Source organism: Vicia villosa, linkage group LG2 (genome assembly GCF_029867415.1).
Source record: "Vicia villosa cultivar HV-30 ecotype Madison, WI linkage group LG2, Vvil1.0, whole genome shotgun sequence".
Lineage (NCBI taxonomy): Eukaryota > Viridiplantae > Streptophyta > Magnoliopsida > Fabales > Fabaceae > Vicia > Vicia villosa.
The window spans coordinates 124,617,603-124,632,969 of record NC_081181.1 but is presented as its reverse complement, the minus strand read 5'-3'; the positions used below and the strand labels follow the sequence as shown (position 1 = coordinate 124,632,969).

At 35.6% G+C, this 15,367-nt stretch overlaps 2 protein-coding genes and 6 non-coding genes across 8 annotated transcripts; 3 read left to right on the top strand and 5 right to left on the bottom strand.

The window, feature by feature from the left end:
• Positions 1-3,549: 3,549 nt before the first annotated feature.
• On the top strand, positions 3,550-4,200 carry LOC131649934 (uncharacterized). The gene has a single exon (XM_058919679.1). It carries the CDS (start codon positions 3,550-3,552, stop codon positions 4,198-4,200), a length of 651 nt encoding a protein of 216 aa, XP_058775662.1.
• Positions 4,201-7,506: 3,306 nt separating this feature from the next.
• On the top strand, positions 7,507-8,528 carry LOC131651986 (uncharacterized). The gene has a single exon (XM_058921741.1). The coding sequence runs from the start codon at positions 7,548-7,550 to the stop codon at positions 8,400-8,402; it is 855 nt and encodes a 284-aa protein (XP_058777724.1). The 5' UTR covers positions 7,507-7,547; the 3' UTR covers positions 8,403-8,528.
• A 575-nt stretch (positions 8,529-9,103) lies between these two features.
• Positions 9,104-9,220, bottom strand: LOC131654244 (U5 spliceosomal RNA). The gene has a single exon (XR_009299289.1). It is a non-coding gene; the product is annotated as a U5 spliceosomal RNA (small nuclear RNA).
• Positions 9,221-10,212: 992 nt separating this feature from the next.
• TRNAV-AAC (transfer RNA valine (anticodon AAC)) lies at positions 10,213-10,286 on the top strand. The gene has a single exon. It is a non-coding gene; the product is annotated as a tRNA-Val (tRNA).
• Positions 10,287-10,875: 589 nt separating this feature from the next.
• On the bottom strand, positions 10,876-10,992 carry LOC131654256 (U5 spliceosomal RNA). Its single transcript, XR_009299301.1, has one exon. It is a non-coding gene; the product is annotated as a U5 spliceosomal RNA (small nuclear RNA).
• Positions 10,993-11,595: 603 nt separating this feature from the next.
• Positions 11,596-11,756, bottom strand: LOC131654214 (U1 spliceosomal RNA). The gene has a single exon (XR_009299263.1). It is a non-coding gene; the product is annotated as a U1 spliceosomal RNA (small nuclear RNA).
• Positions 11,757-12,447: 691 nt separating this feature from the next.
• On the bottom strand, positions 12,448-12,598 carry LOC131654228 (U4 spliceosomal RNA). Its single transcript, XR_009299276.1, has one exon. It is a non-coding gene; the product is annotated as a U4 spliceosomal RNA (small nuclear RNA).
• Positions 12,599-14,547: 1,949 nt separating this feature from the next.
• Positions 14,548-14,664, bottom strand: LOC131654236 (U5 spliceosomal RNA). The gene has a single exon (XR_009299281.1). It is a non-coding gene; the product is annotated as a U5 spliceosomal RNA (small nuclear RNA).
• Positions 14,665-15,367: the final 703 nt, after the last annotated feature.

Below are 15,367 nucleotides of genomic sequence, written 5' to 3'. Positions count from 1 at the left end.
GGGGGGGGGTGAAAGTACAAGATGAAGTGGAAAAGAAGTTACCAGCTGAACCATCCAATGCTAACTAACTCCTAACTGTTTTTCTGTTAAGTTTTTCAGTTAGTTTTTTGTTAGTTAGGAAACTGTTATAGAGTGACAATAGAGTTGTATAAATAGATGAACTTACACCTATTGTAACTATCGAGAAAGAGTGATCAATATACAGAAAAAGTTCTCTGCAACTCTATCTTCTTCTTCTTTATATGAGCAATGGTATATCACCATTGAGTTTTACAAATTCTATTGTTTGAGTGCGAGGTGGTGACAACCTATTTGGTGAACCATAAACAACAATATCATGAACCATAACTAAAAGAGAAACTAGTTGGACATGTTTGTCACCATCATAACAAATTGACTTATAGAGTGTCTAATAAATGCCCAAAATATGGTATTAAGTCACATTGAAAAAGGCATTTATTGATTTGTTTTTTAAGTTTCCAATAGAAAAATCCCCAATTAGTGATAAGATTAGAGTTATGTTGGATAGTAAGTGTGTTGACCATTTCACTACAAATTTTAAAGGTTTTTGTAGGTATTTTGACTCTAGAGGAAATATGGTCACTCAAGCATAAGGAAGAACATGACTAAGCTCTCCAAGCGAGCCTCCAGCGAGACCCATGCGACACCTTGCCCAGCAAGGACCAGGCGAGGAAAAACAGAAACTTTCCAGAAATAAAATTTATCATTCTCACCAGGAGAACTCAAGGGAGCTCTCTCGCCCAGCGAAGCTTTCAGCGAGCATTGGGCGAAGCTACACAAAAACTTTCCAGAGAAAAAATTCATCACTCTCATCGGGCGAGGTTGGAGGGAGGAAACTCGTCGGGAGATCCATTTTCTTGATAGGAAAGACAATGTGGTTTAAGAGGGTGATGCTGCGGAAACTTCACATTGAAGAAACGTTGCTCGCCAAGCGAGGCGAGATCATCAGGACATTAACACTATAAAAGGGAATCAATCATAACCAGAAGGGGATCCCAATTAATTTAAAATAGTACTATAGAGAGTAACACATCAACAACATGAAAGTGATAGTTCCTGAAGAGCTGAAGTTGGATATGTAACGCCCCAAAAATTTACATTTAATTGTTTAATTGATTATTTGTGAATTATTGATGATTATTTGTGTAACGTATTATGATACGTGTGGGGCATTGATGAGAGATAAACGATAATTGGAAGTATTTAGATTTAAATAATTTAATTATGTTATTTTGAGCTATAATAATAATAATTCAAATAAATAGATTGTTAAGGTGAAAGGTGAATAATGGCATAAGGGGAATACTATAAAATGGGTCCAAGGGGTGAAATAAGAATAAGCCAAATAAAAGAGAGTTTATTTTGGGAGAACGTGAAAGTGAGAGTTAGGGTACAAAGAACCAAGAGGAATTTTCCGTAGAACACGAAGGAAGGAATCAATTGCTAGGAATTCAAGGTAAGTGGGGTGTAATCGGGTTCATTATGATTGATAAGTAGTGGTAGGTTTTTGTCTTGTATGATGATTTGATGAAAAGCATGACGATTTGTGAATTGATGATGTATTTGATGTTGAAATGCCATGATTTGATATCTATGATGTATACTATAAGGTGCTTTAATGTTAGTCTGTGATAAATGATGATTATTATGCATTTTAGAGTGAGTTTGGTACTGCAATCGAACTTGGAATAGGCCTGGAACAGCAGCAAATCGCAACTGAGAATTTTTTGGATCGCAAGACTCGTCGAGTCAGCCAACCGCGAGCTTGGGGGGAGCCAATCGCTGGGCGAGCCCGAGGCGAGAAAGATGAAGCCCATGGAAAATGTATGGGGAAGGAATTTCGCCCCTAGATCGTCGGGCGAATGAAGCAACAAGGCATTTCGCTCGAGCTTCGCCTGGCAAATGAAGCTGCGAGGGCCCAAATCGCCCATTTTTCCAGTCGAGCACCAGTCGAACTGGAAGGGAGCGGAACGCTCTTGCATTACCGGGTGAGGTAGAGATGAGCAGTGTGCAGCATTTTTTTCAAAGTGTTGTAACTTGGGTTTCAGGACTATGTTTGACACGCTTTTCGAAGCGCTGGGAAGCTGACGCATAGACCTATAATATGATAGGCTTATATGAGCGATTTGATGCATAATTTCAATACCTATGTGTTTATGTGATTGAATTTTTATATATTGGTATTCTATGATGCTTTATTTTAACGATGAATATGACGTTGTTATGAAGTTGTTATTATTGTGCTGCTAACGATGGTTTTGTGATGAGCTTATAATGATATGCATGTCCTAAATGTGTGATACATGCTATGTGATGATTATGTGAATGATGATGCAATTGACTAGTCGTGGTCAAGTTTATATGACGTTGTTGTGCATCATACATTCATAGCATTTTTGGATGATGGTCCTCTTGTGATGTACCTCAATCCCATTGTGTGGATTGAGTGGGTTTGTGATGTGCTCCATTTCCTAGAGGGAATCGATCCTATGGTGGGGATCTTTGAAGGATGATGAATCAGGTGTTTATAATCTTGGTACCACATGCATCGAATCAGGGTTGTTGCATAAACATCCTATGTGAAATTGCATGTGTTTTTCATTGTTGAGTTGTGATGTGACGATAATTGTGAAGTATGCGATTATATGATGTTTTGTCGATAAAAGATGTTTATGTACTATAATGAAGTATCGGTGAGTATGACTTGTCGATGAATGATATGTTTTATATTATGATGATCTTGGTTGTAACTACTAATATCTTCCTTATATCTTTTGTAATGAATTGTGATTACTCACCCTTTCTGTTTGAATGTTGCCTCCACATGGGTAACGTGTAGGTGACCGGGAGTAGTCCGTAGAAGTTTCGAAGATAGCTTCGGAGTATGTTATTTAGTTTCGTTATGTTAGTGGTGTATTACTCTGATATGTAGCATCGGGTTGGGAAGACTATATTTTACAATTGATTATGTTATTTATGATGTTGGCATACTTTATGATGTTTTTTATTGTTAAATCGATTTTTAATAACTGGTGAGACCAATGTATGGATTTTGGGAAGTTAACTATGATGACATGATGTTGATCCCGCTGCGAAGTTTTAAATGAATATGTTAAATTATTATTATTAGATGTATGTTTTGATTACTGTAACCCATGTTACTAAGCAGGATTGTTATTGTGACATTATCTATAAAATGTGACACTCTTGTGTGGTGATTTTATTTGATTTATTTTTCGTAAATTATATGCGAAATAATTGTGGGGTTAGAAGGGTGTTACATAAGTGGTACCAGAGCGGTCAGTCTGTGCGAATAGGTTTTTATATGATGTATATCCCTGTTAGTTGATTAGTGTGAAAAACACTATTGATACGTGATTCTTATAATGTTGGTTGTGTATACGGACAATATGTCTGAAGGAAGAAATGATGATGCTATTGCTCAGGATTTAGAAGCAATGGCTCAGGCTCTGCAAAACCACAAGGTCCGCAGAACCAGAACGGTGGAACTAAGGATGAAGCTCGTGTATGGGGAGGTTTCAGAGGAACAATCCGCAAATCTTTAAGGGAAGGCACGGGCCCGATGATGCTCATAGATGGCTTAAGGGAATTGAAAATATTTTCCAAGTGGTGATTTATTCGGAAGAGCAGAAGGTGCAGTTTGTCATTTATATGTTGGAAGAGGAAGTTGAAGAATGGTGGAATAACGCACGCCAGAGGATGGAGATTCTGGGTACAGAGATTACTTGGACTGTATTTAGAGCTTCTTTTATGCAGAAGTACTTCCCTGAGTACGTGCACAGAAAGAAAGAAATTGAATTCCTTGAGCTAAAGCAAGGGAATTCAACTGTTGTTGAGTATGCTGCAAGGTTTGAGGAACTAGTGAAGTATTGTCTGCATTATAACAATCTGGCAGTTGAAGTGTCCAAGTGCATCAAGTTTGAGAGTGGACTACGTCTAGAGATCAAACAGGGTGTCAGGTATCTTAAGATTCGCCAGTTTCCTATACTAGTGAATAAGTGCAGGATTTATGATCAGGATACCAGAGTCAAATCTTCTTTTTATAAGAGTTATAATGAGAAGAAAGGAAAGAACCAAGATTGTGGTAAGCCGTATAGTACTCCTATTGACAAAGGGAAACATAAAGTTTCTAAAGAGAAAATTACAAATGGGGGATGAGCTCTGGTTTTTGTCAAGTGCTTTAAGTGTGGTGAACTAGGCCACTGCACCAACGATTGTACCAATAAGGTGTTGAGATGTTTCAATTGTGGTAAGACCGGTCATCATGCTCCTGAGTCCAAGAAAGAAGGTTCGACTTGTTTCAATTGTGGCGAACAGGGTCACATCAGTACCTAGTGTCAAAAGCCAAAGAAGACTGTTACTACTGCTTAGACTAATGGCAGAGTGTTTGCTTTAAGTGGTTCAGAAGATTCTAAGAAGGACAACTTGATTCGAGGTACTTATTTTTTTAACAGTGTTAAGTTGGTTGCTATTATTGATACTGGTGTGGTGATACTCATTCGTTTATTTCGCTTGAATGTCCTACTATGATGGGTTTGAAATTTTCTTCTATGAGTGGGAGTATGGTGATTGATACTCTGGCTAATTGTTCTATAGCTACTATGATAGTCTGTTTGAGTTTCCCTTTGACTATTTATGGTAAGAGTTTCATGATGGATTTGGCGTGTTTACCATTGCACCAAATTGATGTTATTCTTGGAATGAACTGGTTCGAGTTCAACTATGTTCATATCAATTGCTACAGTAAGACTGTGAGGTTCCCGGAGTTTGGTGATGGTTTATCTGCTAAGTAGAAGGAATGTTAGGAAATGAAGCTCATATGTTTGCAATATTTTCGGCACTGCATGTTGAGCGTGAAGCTGTAAGTGTTGAGTTACTTGTTGTTTGTAAATCCCCAAAGATGTTTCTAGATGACATTAGTGATTTACCTCTAGAGTGTGAGGTAGGGTTTTCTATAGAATTGGTACATGGTACAGGTCCAGTGTCGATGGCTCCTTATCGGATGTTAACTTCAGAGTTGGGTGAACTGAAGAAACAATTGGAAGAATTTCTTGAGAAAAAGTTTGTTCGACCGATTGTTTTTCTGTGGGTGCTCCTGTGTTGTTGGTTAAGAAGAAAGACGGTAGCATGAGATTATGCGTGGACTAGAGACAATTGAATAAAGTGACTATTAAGAATAAGTATCCACTTCTGAGAATTGAAGATTTAATGGATCATTTGGTGGGTGCTTGTGTGTTTAGCAAGATTGATTTAAAGTTTGATTATCACCAGATCCGTGTTAAACTAGATTATATTCTGAAGACGCCTTTCAGAGCAAGGTATGGTCACTATGAGTGCACTACAATGCCATGTAGAGTTTATGAATCGAATGTTCCATTCGTATCTGGATAAGTTTGTGGTTATCTTCATTGATGATATTCTGATATATTCCAAATGAGAAGGAAAACATGTTAAGCATTTGAGAATTGTGTTACAAGTGTTAAAAAATTTATTCATATTTCTGAAAATATTTTTATTTAGTTTTTAATTTGGATATGGATGTCCAAAATATAAATTTGATTAAAATCATATTTATAAAATGTCCAAGATGTGGATTTGGTTAATAACCATACTAAAATTAACTCATTTTTTATAACCGGATATAAATATAGATAATTTATATAACCGGTTAATTTGAACACACCTACCCACACGTCAATAGTCTACTTAAGATTATTATGAAGAATGAATACTCTTATGTTTAGATTTTTTATTGTAAGAAGAGGACTTTTTAGGTAGAATGGTTGTGTAATTTTTTATGACTCACTTGCATGAGTCACTTTGTTATGTAACCTTTACAAATGCTTTGCGCTATCTACTCTATAAACTGCTGAGCATATCTTATGCTTATTGGTATTGGTTTAATAAAGTTTGCTTGTTCAAATATGATTAAAGCTTCAATATGATTTTGTTGAGCGCTTGAAACAATGTGCAGAGCTACTTTATTGTGACAAAGTAATATTGATAATTCAGAATGGGAACATGTGAATTGTTTAATAAATATATCTCAACCAAGAAAGCTCGAGTGGCTACAACCATTGATTGGTACTCTACTTCTGCTGCTGACGACTTTGAAACAGATGCTTGCTTCTTACATTCCCATGAAATATACAATAAGTGGACTACTTGATAAGAATAATAAACCTTGTCCTGGAGTTGCCTTCAAGTATTAAAGAAATCGATGACAACCTTGAGGGGATGTATTTTGATATAGATCAGCCTACTAGCCTGCAATATCGAGTGGGATCCTGGAGTGATTCACTTCCACTTTTTTTGATACACTGTTATTCCTACCTTGGACCGAGCCACTTCGATGCCTAAAAAGTATATGAGCAAGCCAAGATGGTTAACCTTGAAACAACTAGTCAGAAATTTCTTCCTTCCACCCTCTAGCCTTTTAAACTTCACAACATTAGCACCATCATTCAAAGTCTGCTTAAAAAATAAAGATGCTTTCACACACTGCAACTCATTGAAGAAATTCTCCAAGTTGTCTTTGCAAGATAATATTCTCTTATGCATCAATTTTGCAAAGAAAGATAAAAGGAATTGATTGGAAGCCAGAAATGTTTATCCCAGTAACTTCTCTAAGCACACTACTCAAAGTAGTGAATTATAACCTTCATTCAATAATATTCTCCCTCCATTATATGATAACTTCCTAACATTTATAATACATAAGAGCATGTGGTAGAAACATGAATTTTCCTTTTAAATTAGTAAACTTGTCACACTTGTGTCAAACATTGTGCACTCCTAAACACCCCATCATAATAATGACATGTCGCCCGAGTGTTGGTAAATATAAAAAAGACTGTTATTTTGGTTCAGAGGTATCTATTGTCTGGCATGTTCCATTGTTGATGAGCTAAATAGTTTAAAGAATGGTTTATAGAAAGATGAGATCCAGACCTTGTTGGATATGATCAAAATTTAGACACCAAACTATATTATATACAATTTTTAATCTATTAATAGGTTGTGTGTGCACGACTGACATGTAAGAAGCAATAAGAAACACCAATTTTTATATTTGCAATTATGAGTGTTATGTGTCAGCAGAAATGGAAAACTAATTGAATACTAATGATGTTTTCTGATTAACAACACTAGAAAGACATGCCAGTTATATTCATCATGCACCTAAAATACATTTTGATGATATAAGCATCTTTGCAGAATATAACATGCAGTATCATTAACAAATTCACAATGTTGGGTTGACATGTGACAAGCTTATCATATTCAAAGGGAAATTCATGCATGCACCACATGCTCTACACCATGATTAACAACAAGTGCTACCTATTTTATTTCTTTAATATATGAAATTAATCATTATCAACCAATATCATTATTCATGAGCAGCTCTTATATAAAGAGAGACCCAAGGGCTTGGTAACACCATACAAACATTGAGCTTAACAACTATCTTAGAAGAAAATAAGAACAAATTAAAGAGCAATATGACAACAAAGAACCATATTCGCTCAAATAGTTTTCCTTCTCAATCTCATCCTAACTCCACTAAAATAGGACAAGAGCTAAGCAAAATCAAGACATGGGAAACCACATCAACATCCACATCCGGTTCAATTACCAATGGCCTTTTTTTGCTTGAAGATTTGTACACTTCATTGGAAGATTTTCTCAATATGACATCAACACAAAAGGCCATTTCTCAGCATCAAGATGAGAATTTTGTGGAAGAGTTGTTGGATGGCTCAGTGAAAATTTTGGATATCTGTGGTATCACAAGAGACACCATGTTAGAAATTAAAAAAAATGTTGAAGCACTTCACTCTTCTCTTAGAAGGAGAAAAGGAGATTCAAGCATTGAAACAAGTGTATCCGAATATAAATTCTTCACAAAGAAGATGAAGAAGAATGTCACAAAGTTGATGACATCTCTAAAACAGATGGAAAGTAAATTTGGAGCTTCCACACTTATGAACCAAGATCAAGAAGTTGTTTGTGTGATAAGACTTCTTAGAGAGGTGATAGTAATGAACATGTCTATCTTTCAATCTATATTGTCTTTCTTGACTTCCAAGTCAAAGGCAACCAAATGGCTCAAAATGTCAAGGTTGATGCATAAGAGGACAATATCATGTGAGGAGAATTTAAATGAACTCCAGCGTGTGGATGCATCCTTAAGAGGCCTTTTACGCGAAGGTTCTGATGTTGCCAAGATGCAGGCAGCACATGAAAGTTTTGAAGCATTGGAGAGTGCAATTGAAGGGCTAGAGAAAGGTTTGGAAAGTGTATTTAGGCGTTTGGTTAAAACTAGAGTTTGTCTTTTGAACATCATGACACAATAGTTAACTAGGTCTTAATTTTCTCTCCAAAGCAAGCATCCAAATTTTAAGAATCTGCTGAGGATTGAAATTTTTTCTTTGTATAGATAGATACAATTCAATAGTCATACATTACAATCAAATATAATGAAAAGCTTATAATAATTAGTACCCCCTATGTACTCTAAACAGATTAAGATCCAAACTCCCTAATACTAGCATTAGTACCCCCTACAAGACTAATGTGTGGTACATCAGATAAGTTATCTTGAGCAAATCCTACCCGACATTCCTTTTTTATAAAAAACAGATAGATAAGTGTAAATTCTAAAATATTAACCATAGAATGAAAGTCTCCAAAAACACATTTGATTCTGATAATTCCAAGATACACCAATGAAACTTCAATCTAACACGGGTAGCTAGCAAGATACTGTTATGGAAAAACATCAGGGTAATGTATCCGAGCTGTCAAACTCCCCAACTTTTTGTTTTATGCAACAAAACCTAAAATGCTAGAAAAAGAGATGCATCTAGTTTTATGGAACTCCTAGTAATACATAAATTATGAAAAGCATAGAATTGAAGTTTATAATATTTTCAAAAACTAAATACTAGAATAATCTTAAGAATAGTGATAAGCTCTAAAAATAGAGAAAAATTTAAACTGTTATTGAAGAGCCTCCATTGTAATGTAATATTGATAAACTTAAACTAAATTGCAGAGCCCTCAAAGAAGAGGACTCTTCCAAAAACTAGCGTATGCCATTAATTGTAACGCTGACACGGTATTCTTTAGTAAAAGGCGAAAGAATAGTTCGCTATGTCATCATCACACGGCTCCATAATTGTCAACAATAGAGGTCCTTTCATTTTATATGTGAGTAGTTTAGTTTCTTTTACGCAGAAGACGATATGGAACATTAGTTTGTTGTCCACTCATTTGAACCTTAAGTAACTAAAGCATCCCAGTCTATCGACAATTGAATTTCAATGCAAATATAGCACATGAAACAACAAAGAGTAATAACTCACCTTGCAACAGGGGAGCTGTATTGAGCTAACTGATCGGTTCCATCTTTAAAAACCTCACCATTTTCATCAGAATCTACTATGGCTATATAGCATACAAAATCCTAAAGAAAACAGAATTTACCTTAGTGTTATGCATGAACTGTAAACAGTCAGGCTCAACATATTTAACATAAACACCAATGAAAGAAGATACACAACACTCTCACCAAAATGTGTAAGCACATAGAATATACAGATTGATATACTGCCAAACATCAGATTTCAGTGTGGTAAGAAGACAACTCCATATGAGGTGAAAAAACTTGTAAAAACCATGCAATTTTTAATGAAAATCTCCATATGACAACTAAAAACTGATTAAGGAAATGAACTACCGCTAAATAAAAAAAGCACTTTAGAAACATATTAAAAAGGTGACCTATAAAATCTTACTAATCATGATAAGCTGGCCCCGGCTTGTTGAAATGGTAACATCGCCAGTGCTTCTAAGTTTGGTAACAAAATCTTACATAAGTCTGATGGAAAATCCTTTGAACAAAATGTTTATAGTGAGAGAAGTCATTCAGATTATTGGGCATATACACTTTAACTTTTTTACGAAACCACCATATTTCCAAAATCCAGAGAGAACTAAAATACAACATTTTTATTTATAAAAGAAAATTCAAACATAATTGGGAGGAGCTGCTTTCTTTAAACTAAATTGGAAGGGAAAGGGGCCGCGCGAACGCAGGCCCCCACACAAATTGATTTACTTCATGCGGATAGTAAAAGTGTAATTGCGAATTGAACAACATGTGGTTTCGTGGTGTAGTTGGTTATCACGTCAGTCTAACACACTGAAGGTCCCCAGTTCGAGCCTGGGCGAAGCCATAATTTATGTTTTTTCCTTTGATATAGGTTCCACTAAGAACGACAAGGTTCTGATGTTACCAATATGCAGGTTCCTTTGATATAGGTTCCACTAAGAACGACAAAAAGGATTCAAAGGTAGAACCCTTTTACGCGAAGGTTCTGATGTTACCAATATGCAGGCTGCACATGAAAGTTTTGAAGCTTTGGATAGTGCAATTGAAGGGCTACAGAAAAGTTTGGAAAGTGTATTTAGGCGTTTGGTTAAAACTAGAGTTTGTCTTTTGAACATGACTCAATAGTTTGCTGGGTCTTTATTATCTCCCCAAAGCAAGCATCCAAATTTTAAGGATCTGCTGAGGATTGAAAGTTTGTTTGTATAAATACATACAATTCAATAGTCATACATTACAATCAAATACAATGAAAAGCTTATAATAATTATCACAGCCTCTATTCATCTCATGTGCTTTTTAGCTATGTACTCTAAACAGATTAAGATCCAGACTCCCTATTACTAGCACACATCAATAGACCGGGATGTATAAAATCTAACTTGTGTTATATGGAAATATCAAATCATAGAGCTAAACTGTAACTATTATTGCAGAGCCCTCAACGAAGAGGACTCTTACAAAAACTAGCATATGCCGTTTATTGTGACGCTCGCACGATATTCTTTAGTAAAAGGTGAAAGAATAATTCACTATGTAATCATCACACGGTATTCTTATATGCATACCACTCACTTTAACAAAGTAGGCGATGTGGGATTTCAGTTTAATTCCCACTCACTTGACCCCAACCTTCAATAACTAAAGTATCCCAATCTAGTGACAATTGAATTTCAACACAAATGCAGCACATGAATAAAAACTCACCTTGCAACAGAGGAGTTGTATTGGGCTAATTGATCTGTTCCATCTTTGAAAACCTCGCCATTTCTATGATCAAAACCTACTGTGGCTATAGCACACCAAACAATCCTGTAGAAGACAGAGATGATTTACCTTAGTGTTACGCGTGTACTATGAACAATTAAACTTAACATGTTTAACATAAACGCCAATAAAAGAATATATACAACACCCTCACCAAAATATGTAAGTACATAATACACATTGAACTACTGCCAAACATCAGTTTTCACTGTCGGAAGAAGACAACTCCATATCTTCCTCTCAAATCACTCTGCAAGAATCTGATACATTACAAACAACAAAACATTAAAAGAAGTAGTTTCACTTTCATATAAATAGCAATTTTGGACCATTATTTTAGTCAATATCTTCCTAGTTAGAGTAAACATCATCAACTTATACTCAATTAGGAGGGGGCCGCGCGAACGCAGGCCCCCACAGCAACAAATTATGATGTAGGCTCCACCACTTGGGTAGACCTTAGGCTAGCACCCCTCCTGAGTGCAATGGAGGTCACTTGCCTAGGCCATGGACCTTAATGATCATCCATTGACCCCATCCAGGTAAGTATATTGGAAAGTATCCCACTGTTCTGTTTTATACTACATGTTCCGTACTGTTCTGTTTAACAATTCCGATGTGGGACTAAGATAGCATCATATTGATTCACTCAATAGGAGAAAAGGAAAAAATATTATTAAGTATGGCAGCATTTTTTGAGAATGATAATCAATTAAATCTAAACTAAGACGTATTTGTTCCCAAAGATTTAGTGTTGGAGTTGTATGTATATAGTCTATATTAACTTAGTGGATCAACCATTTACACACCTACTCACATTGCCATCTCAATTAGGATCCAATCAGATAAAGCATGTATAACCATATTGCAGTTCTGGAATCTCATTAGTAAATATGAAATCATTCATTCCATGGTCTCCTCATTGTTGCATAAGTGAACATATGTATAACTTTGCTCTGGTTATGCAATTAACTGAGATCAAATCTTACTAATTCATCAGTTTTTATTTTGTAAGCTTTTAGTCAGGAAAATGTAGTGGAGGTGAAAACCAAGAGGTTTGTGGGAATTGAATATTACCATTTTGTGGCTGGTCTATTTTACTTACTAGATTATTCAAAAACAAAAGGACAGTATGAATAAATTGAAAAACTAAAGAATCAATAATCAATAATAAATAAATACCCAAAAGATTAAAGAGTTTGCTTCTTTAAACATATTCAAATATTGAACTAAAATTGTAGGACTTTACCCCAAAGGGAGTCCTTCCAGAAATTCTCAAAGGCTTGAGTTGAACCCAAGCCTAAGAGGGGGTTTGGAAATAGTTTTCAACCAGCAATAGACGCGCCTCGGTTAGTACCTCACTAGCTGCGTCATTGCCCCAAGCGCAAAGATAGATTTACATGCAGAATAAGCTTCCTTTTTATATAACTTCAAACTTATCTAATTCCTCACTTTAGCAATGTGAGACTAGGAAGTTTTGGCAACAACTAAGACAATGAAATAGAAGAAAAATAGATCAGTCATCAAACAAGTACCAAAGTTCTTGAATTTTACTTGGTTCTAATCCAGTCTCAAAATGACAATCTTCAACTCCCAGCTTGACCCCTACTTTTTCTACATCTGAAGTCAATCTAACATTTGTGCAAACATTGACATGAAAATAACATAGACGAAGTAATTTAACGCAAAACATAGCACACGAATAAGAACTCATCTTGCTACAGAGAAGCTGTATTGAGCTAAACGATCTATTCCATCTTTTACGTAAGTAAGTTTATAGCGACCTCACCATTTTTTCTTAATCAAAATCTACCATGGCTATAGCATTCAAACGAGTCCTGTAGAAGACAAAGACGCAAGTCAACAGGTTATGCATGCACTATAAACAGTCATAACATACAGTACTCTTCATTGCACAAAGTGATCAATTTAACTATTTCAAAGAAAAATATAAACGACACCCCGCCAGAATGCTTAAGCATCCATAGTACACAAACTGTGTCACTGTCGAACATCTCAAGATAAGAATTCAGTTCCAATAAGGTTGTTACATCTGGGCCGATTCAGCACTTGTAGTTAGAATTCAGTTCCACAAGTTAGTTGATAGTAAGCATGTATATAAACGCTTTCTTCAGTTGAAATATGCATTCTGAAAATTTGAATACACAATCCGATCTTCAATGTCAATTTCTCTCTAAAATTTCTTTCAATTTGATCCTCTCTCTGGTTCAGTTTCATCCAGTAATATGGTATACGAGCTCACAAGAGCACTGAGCTACCCCTTCTTCACCATGCCTCCACGAGCTGCGCTTGGTAATGCCAGAAATGAGAAATCTAAACATGCAACCTATTGATCCTACACAAAATCCATAAGCATTCTGTTAAAAGTACTTCAGTGGTAAGAAATATCATTCCTGGTCGCGTTCCATGAAGAATTAAATTAGGTTTTTGGACTAATTTGCATCGTTACGAAATCATTTCAATCCTAGTTATGGGGCTTGGCAAAGATGCAACAACCTTGTGCATACCAGGATCGAAAATCCAGTCTATCTATCTATCATGAAGCGTGCGATATATATGGACGTTTTTGTAGTGGCTTGCAAGTTGCAAGGATCTGGAGATGCGATTCTTGCAAGGAGATAGTGTTCACATTGCTGAATAGCAGAAAGATTTGGCAAATCTTCAACAAAACAATTTATCGGTTACTAACTATTTTACAGAAATGTATGTGTTGTGTGAAGAATTCAAGTTAAGTGTTCATGTGAATCAGTACGCAGTTAAAAGAAATTATAGGAAAATGAAATTATTCGTTTTCTCATGGGATGGAATGAATCTTTTGCAGCAGTACGCTCAAGTGCTATTGATGCAATCTTTTCCTGATATGAACGAGGTTTTCTCTAGTCTTAATCAACATGAGAGACAAAAATAGTTTGGATACCATTGAAGATCCCAGGTGATTGTCAATTAAAAAATCCTATGGGAAGTAAATAATTCGGAATCAAATGCTCCTTTCCTGTGGGTGCTGAACAGAAACAAATTCTTATTGTAGAGCAATATTAAGTATTAATAGCAAGGCTCAAGTCCAACACATTCTGCTATGTGATTTGATTATGATTATCAAAGACCAGTATAACAAATTCTCAATCAGAAACAGAAAGATTATCAACTTATCAAAGGCAAGCATAACAAATTCTCAACCGCAAACAGAAAGATGATCATTCAGCTGAAAAACCTGAGACCGAAACTAATCAACATAGACTTCACTAAATAATAATAATTGATAAACTAAACAGCATAGACTTCACTGAATAATAATTGATAATGTTGGACTAAATTTGCAGAGCCCTCAACAAATAGGGCTCTTCCAAAAACTAGCGTATGCCGCTAAAAGTGACGCTGACACGGTATTCTTTAGTAAAAGGCGAAAGAATAGTTCGCTATGTCATCATCACACGGCTCCGTAATTGATGATTACCAGAGGTCCTTTCATTTTATATGCAAGGAACACAGTTTCTTTAACGAAGTATTCGACGTGGGACTTCAAATCTGATACCTACTCACTCGACCCTATCTTTAATTACTAAAGTATCCTAAACTTGCAACAATTTAATTTCGATGCGAATATCTCAATCTAGCAACAACTGAATTTCAATGCAAATACATCACATGAATAAAAACTCACCTTGCAACAGAGGAGTTGTATTGAGCTAATTGATCTGTTCCATCTATAAAAACCTCACCATTTTCATCATCAAAATCTACTACGGCTATAGCCTATAGCATACAATCCTGTAGAAGACAAAGAGGATTTACATTAGTGTTATGCATGCACCGTAAACAGTTAGGCTTTTAACATATTTCATCAAAAACACCAATGAAAGAAGTTAGTCATGGACAGAGTATACAAATTGAGCACTGCCAAACAACAGATTTCTCTTAGACTTATGAAAACTACAGCATCTTTCCAGACCTCAATTCTATTCTAACTAGAGCATATAGCATTGAAAACTACATACCTATATCCCTTAAAATTAACATTAAAAAGGCATTTGATACATAGCATTGAAAACTACATACCTATATCCCTTAAAATTAACATTAAAAAGGCATTTGATTGTAACTTTTTTATCAATCATTTGGGTTTAATCAAGTGTTTTGCTC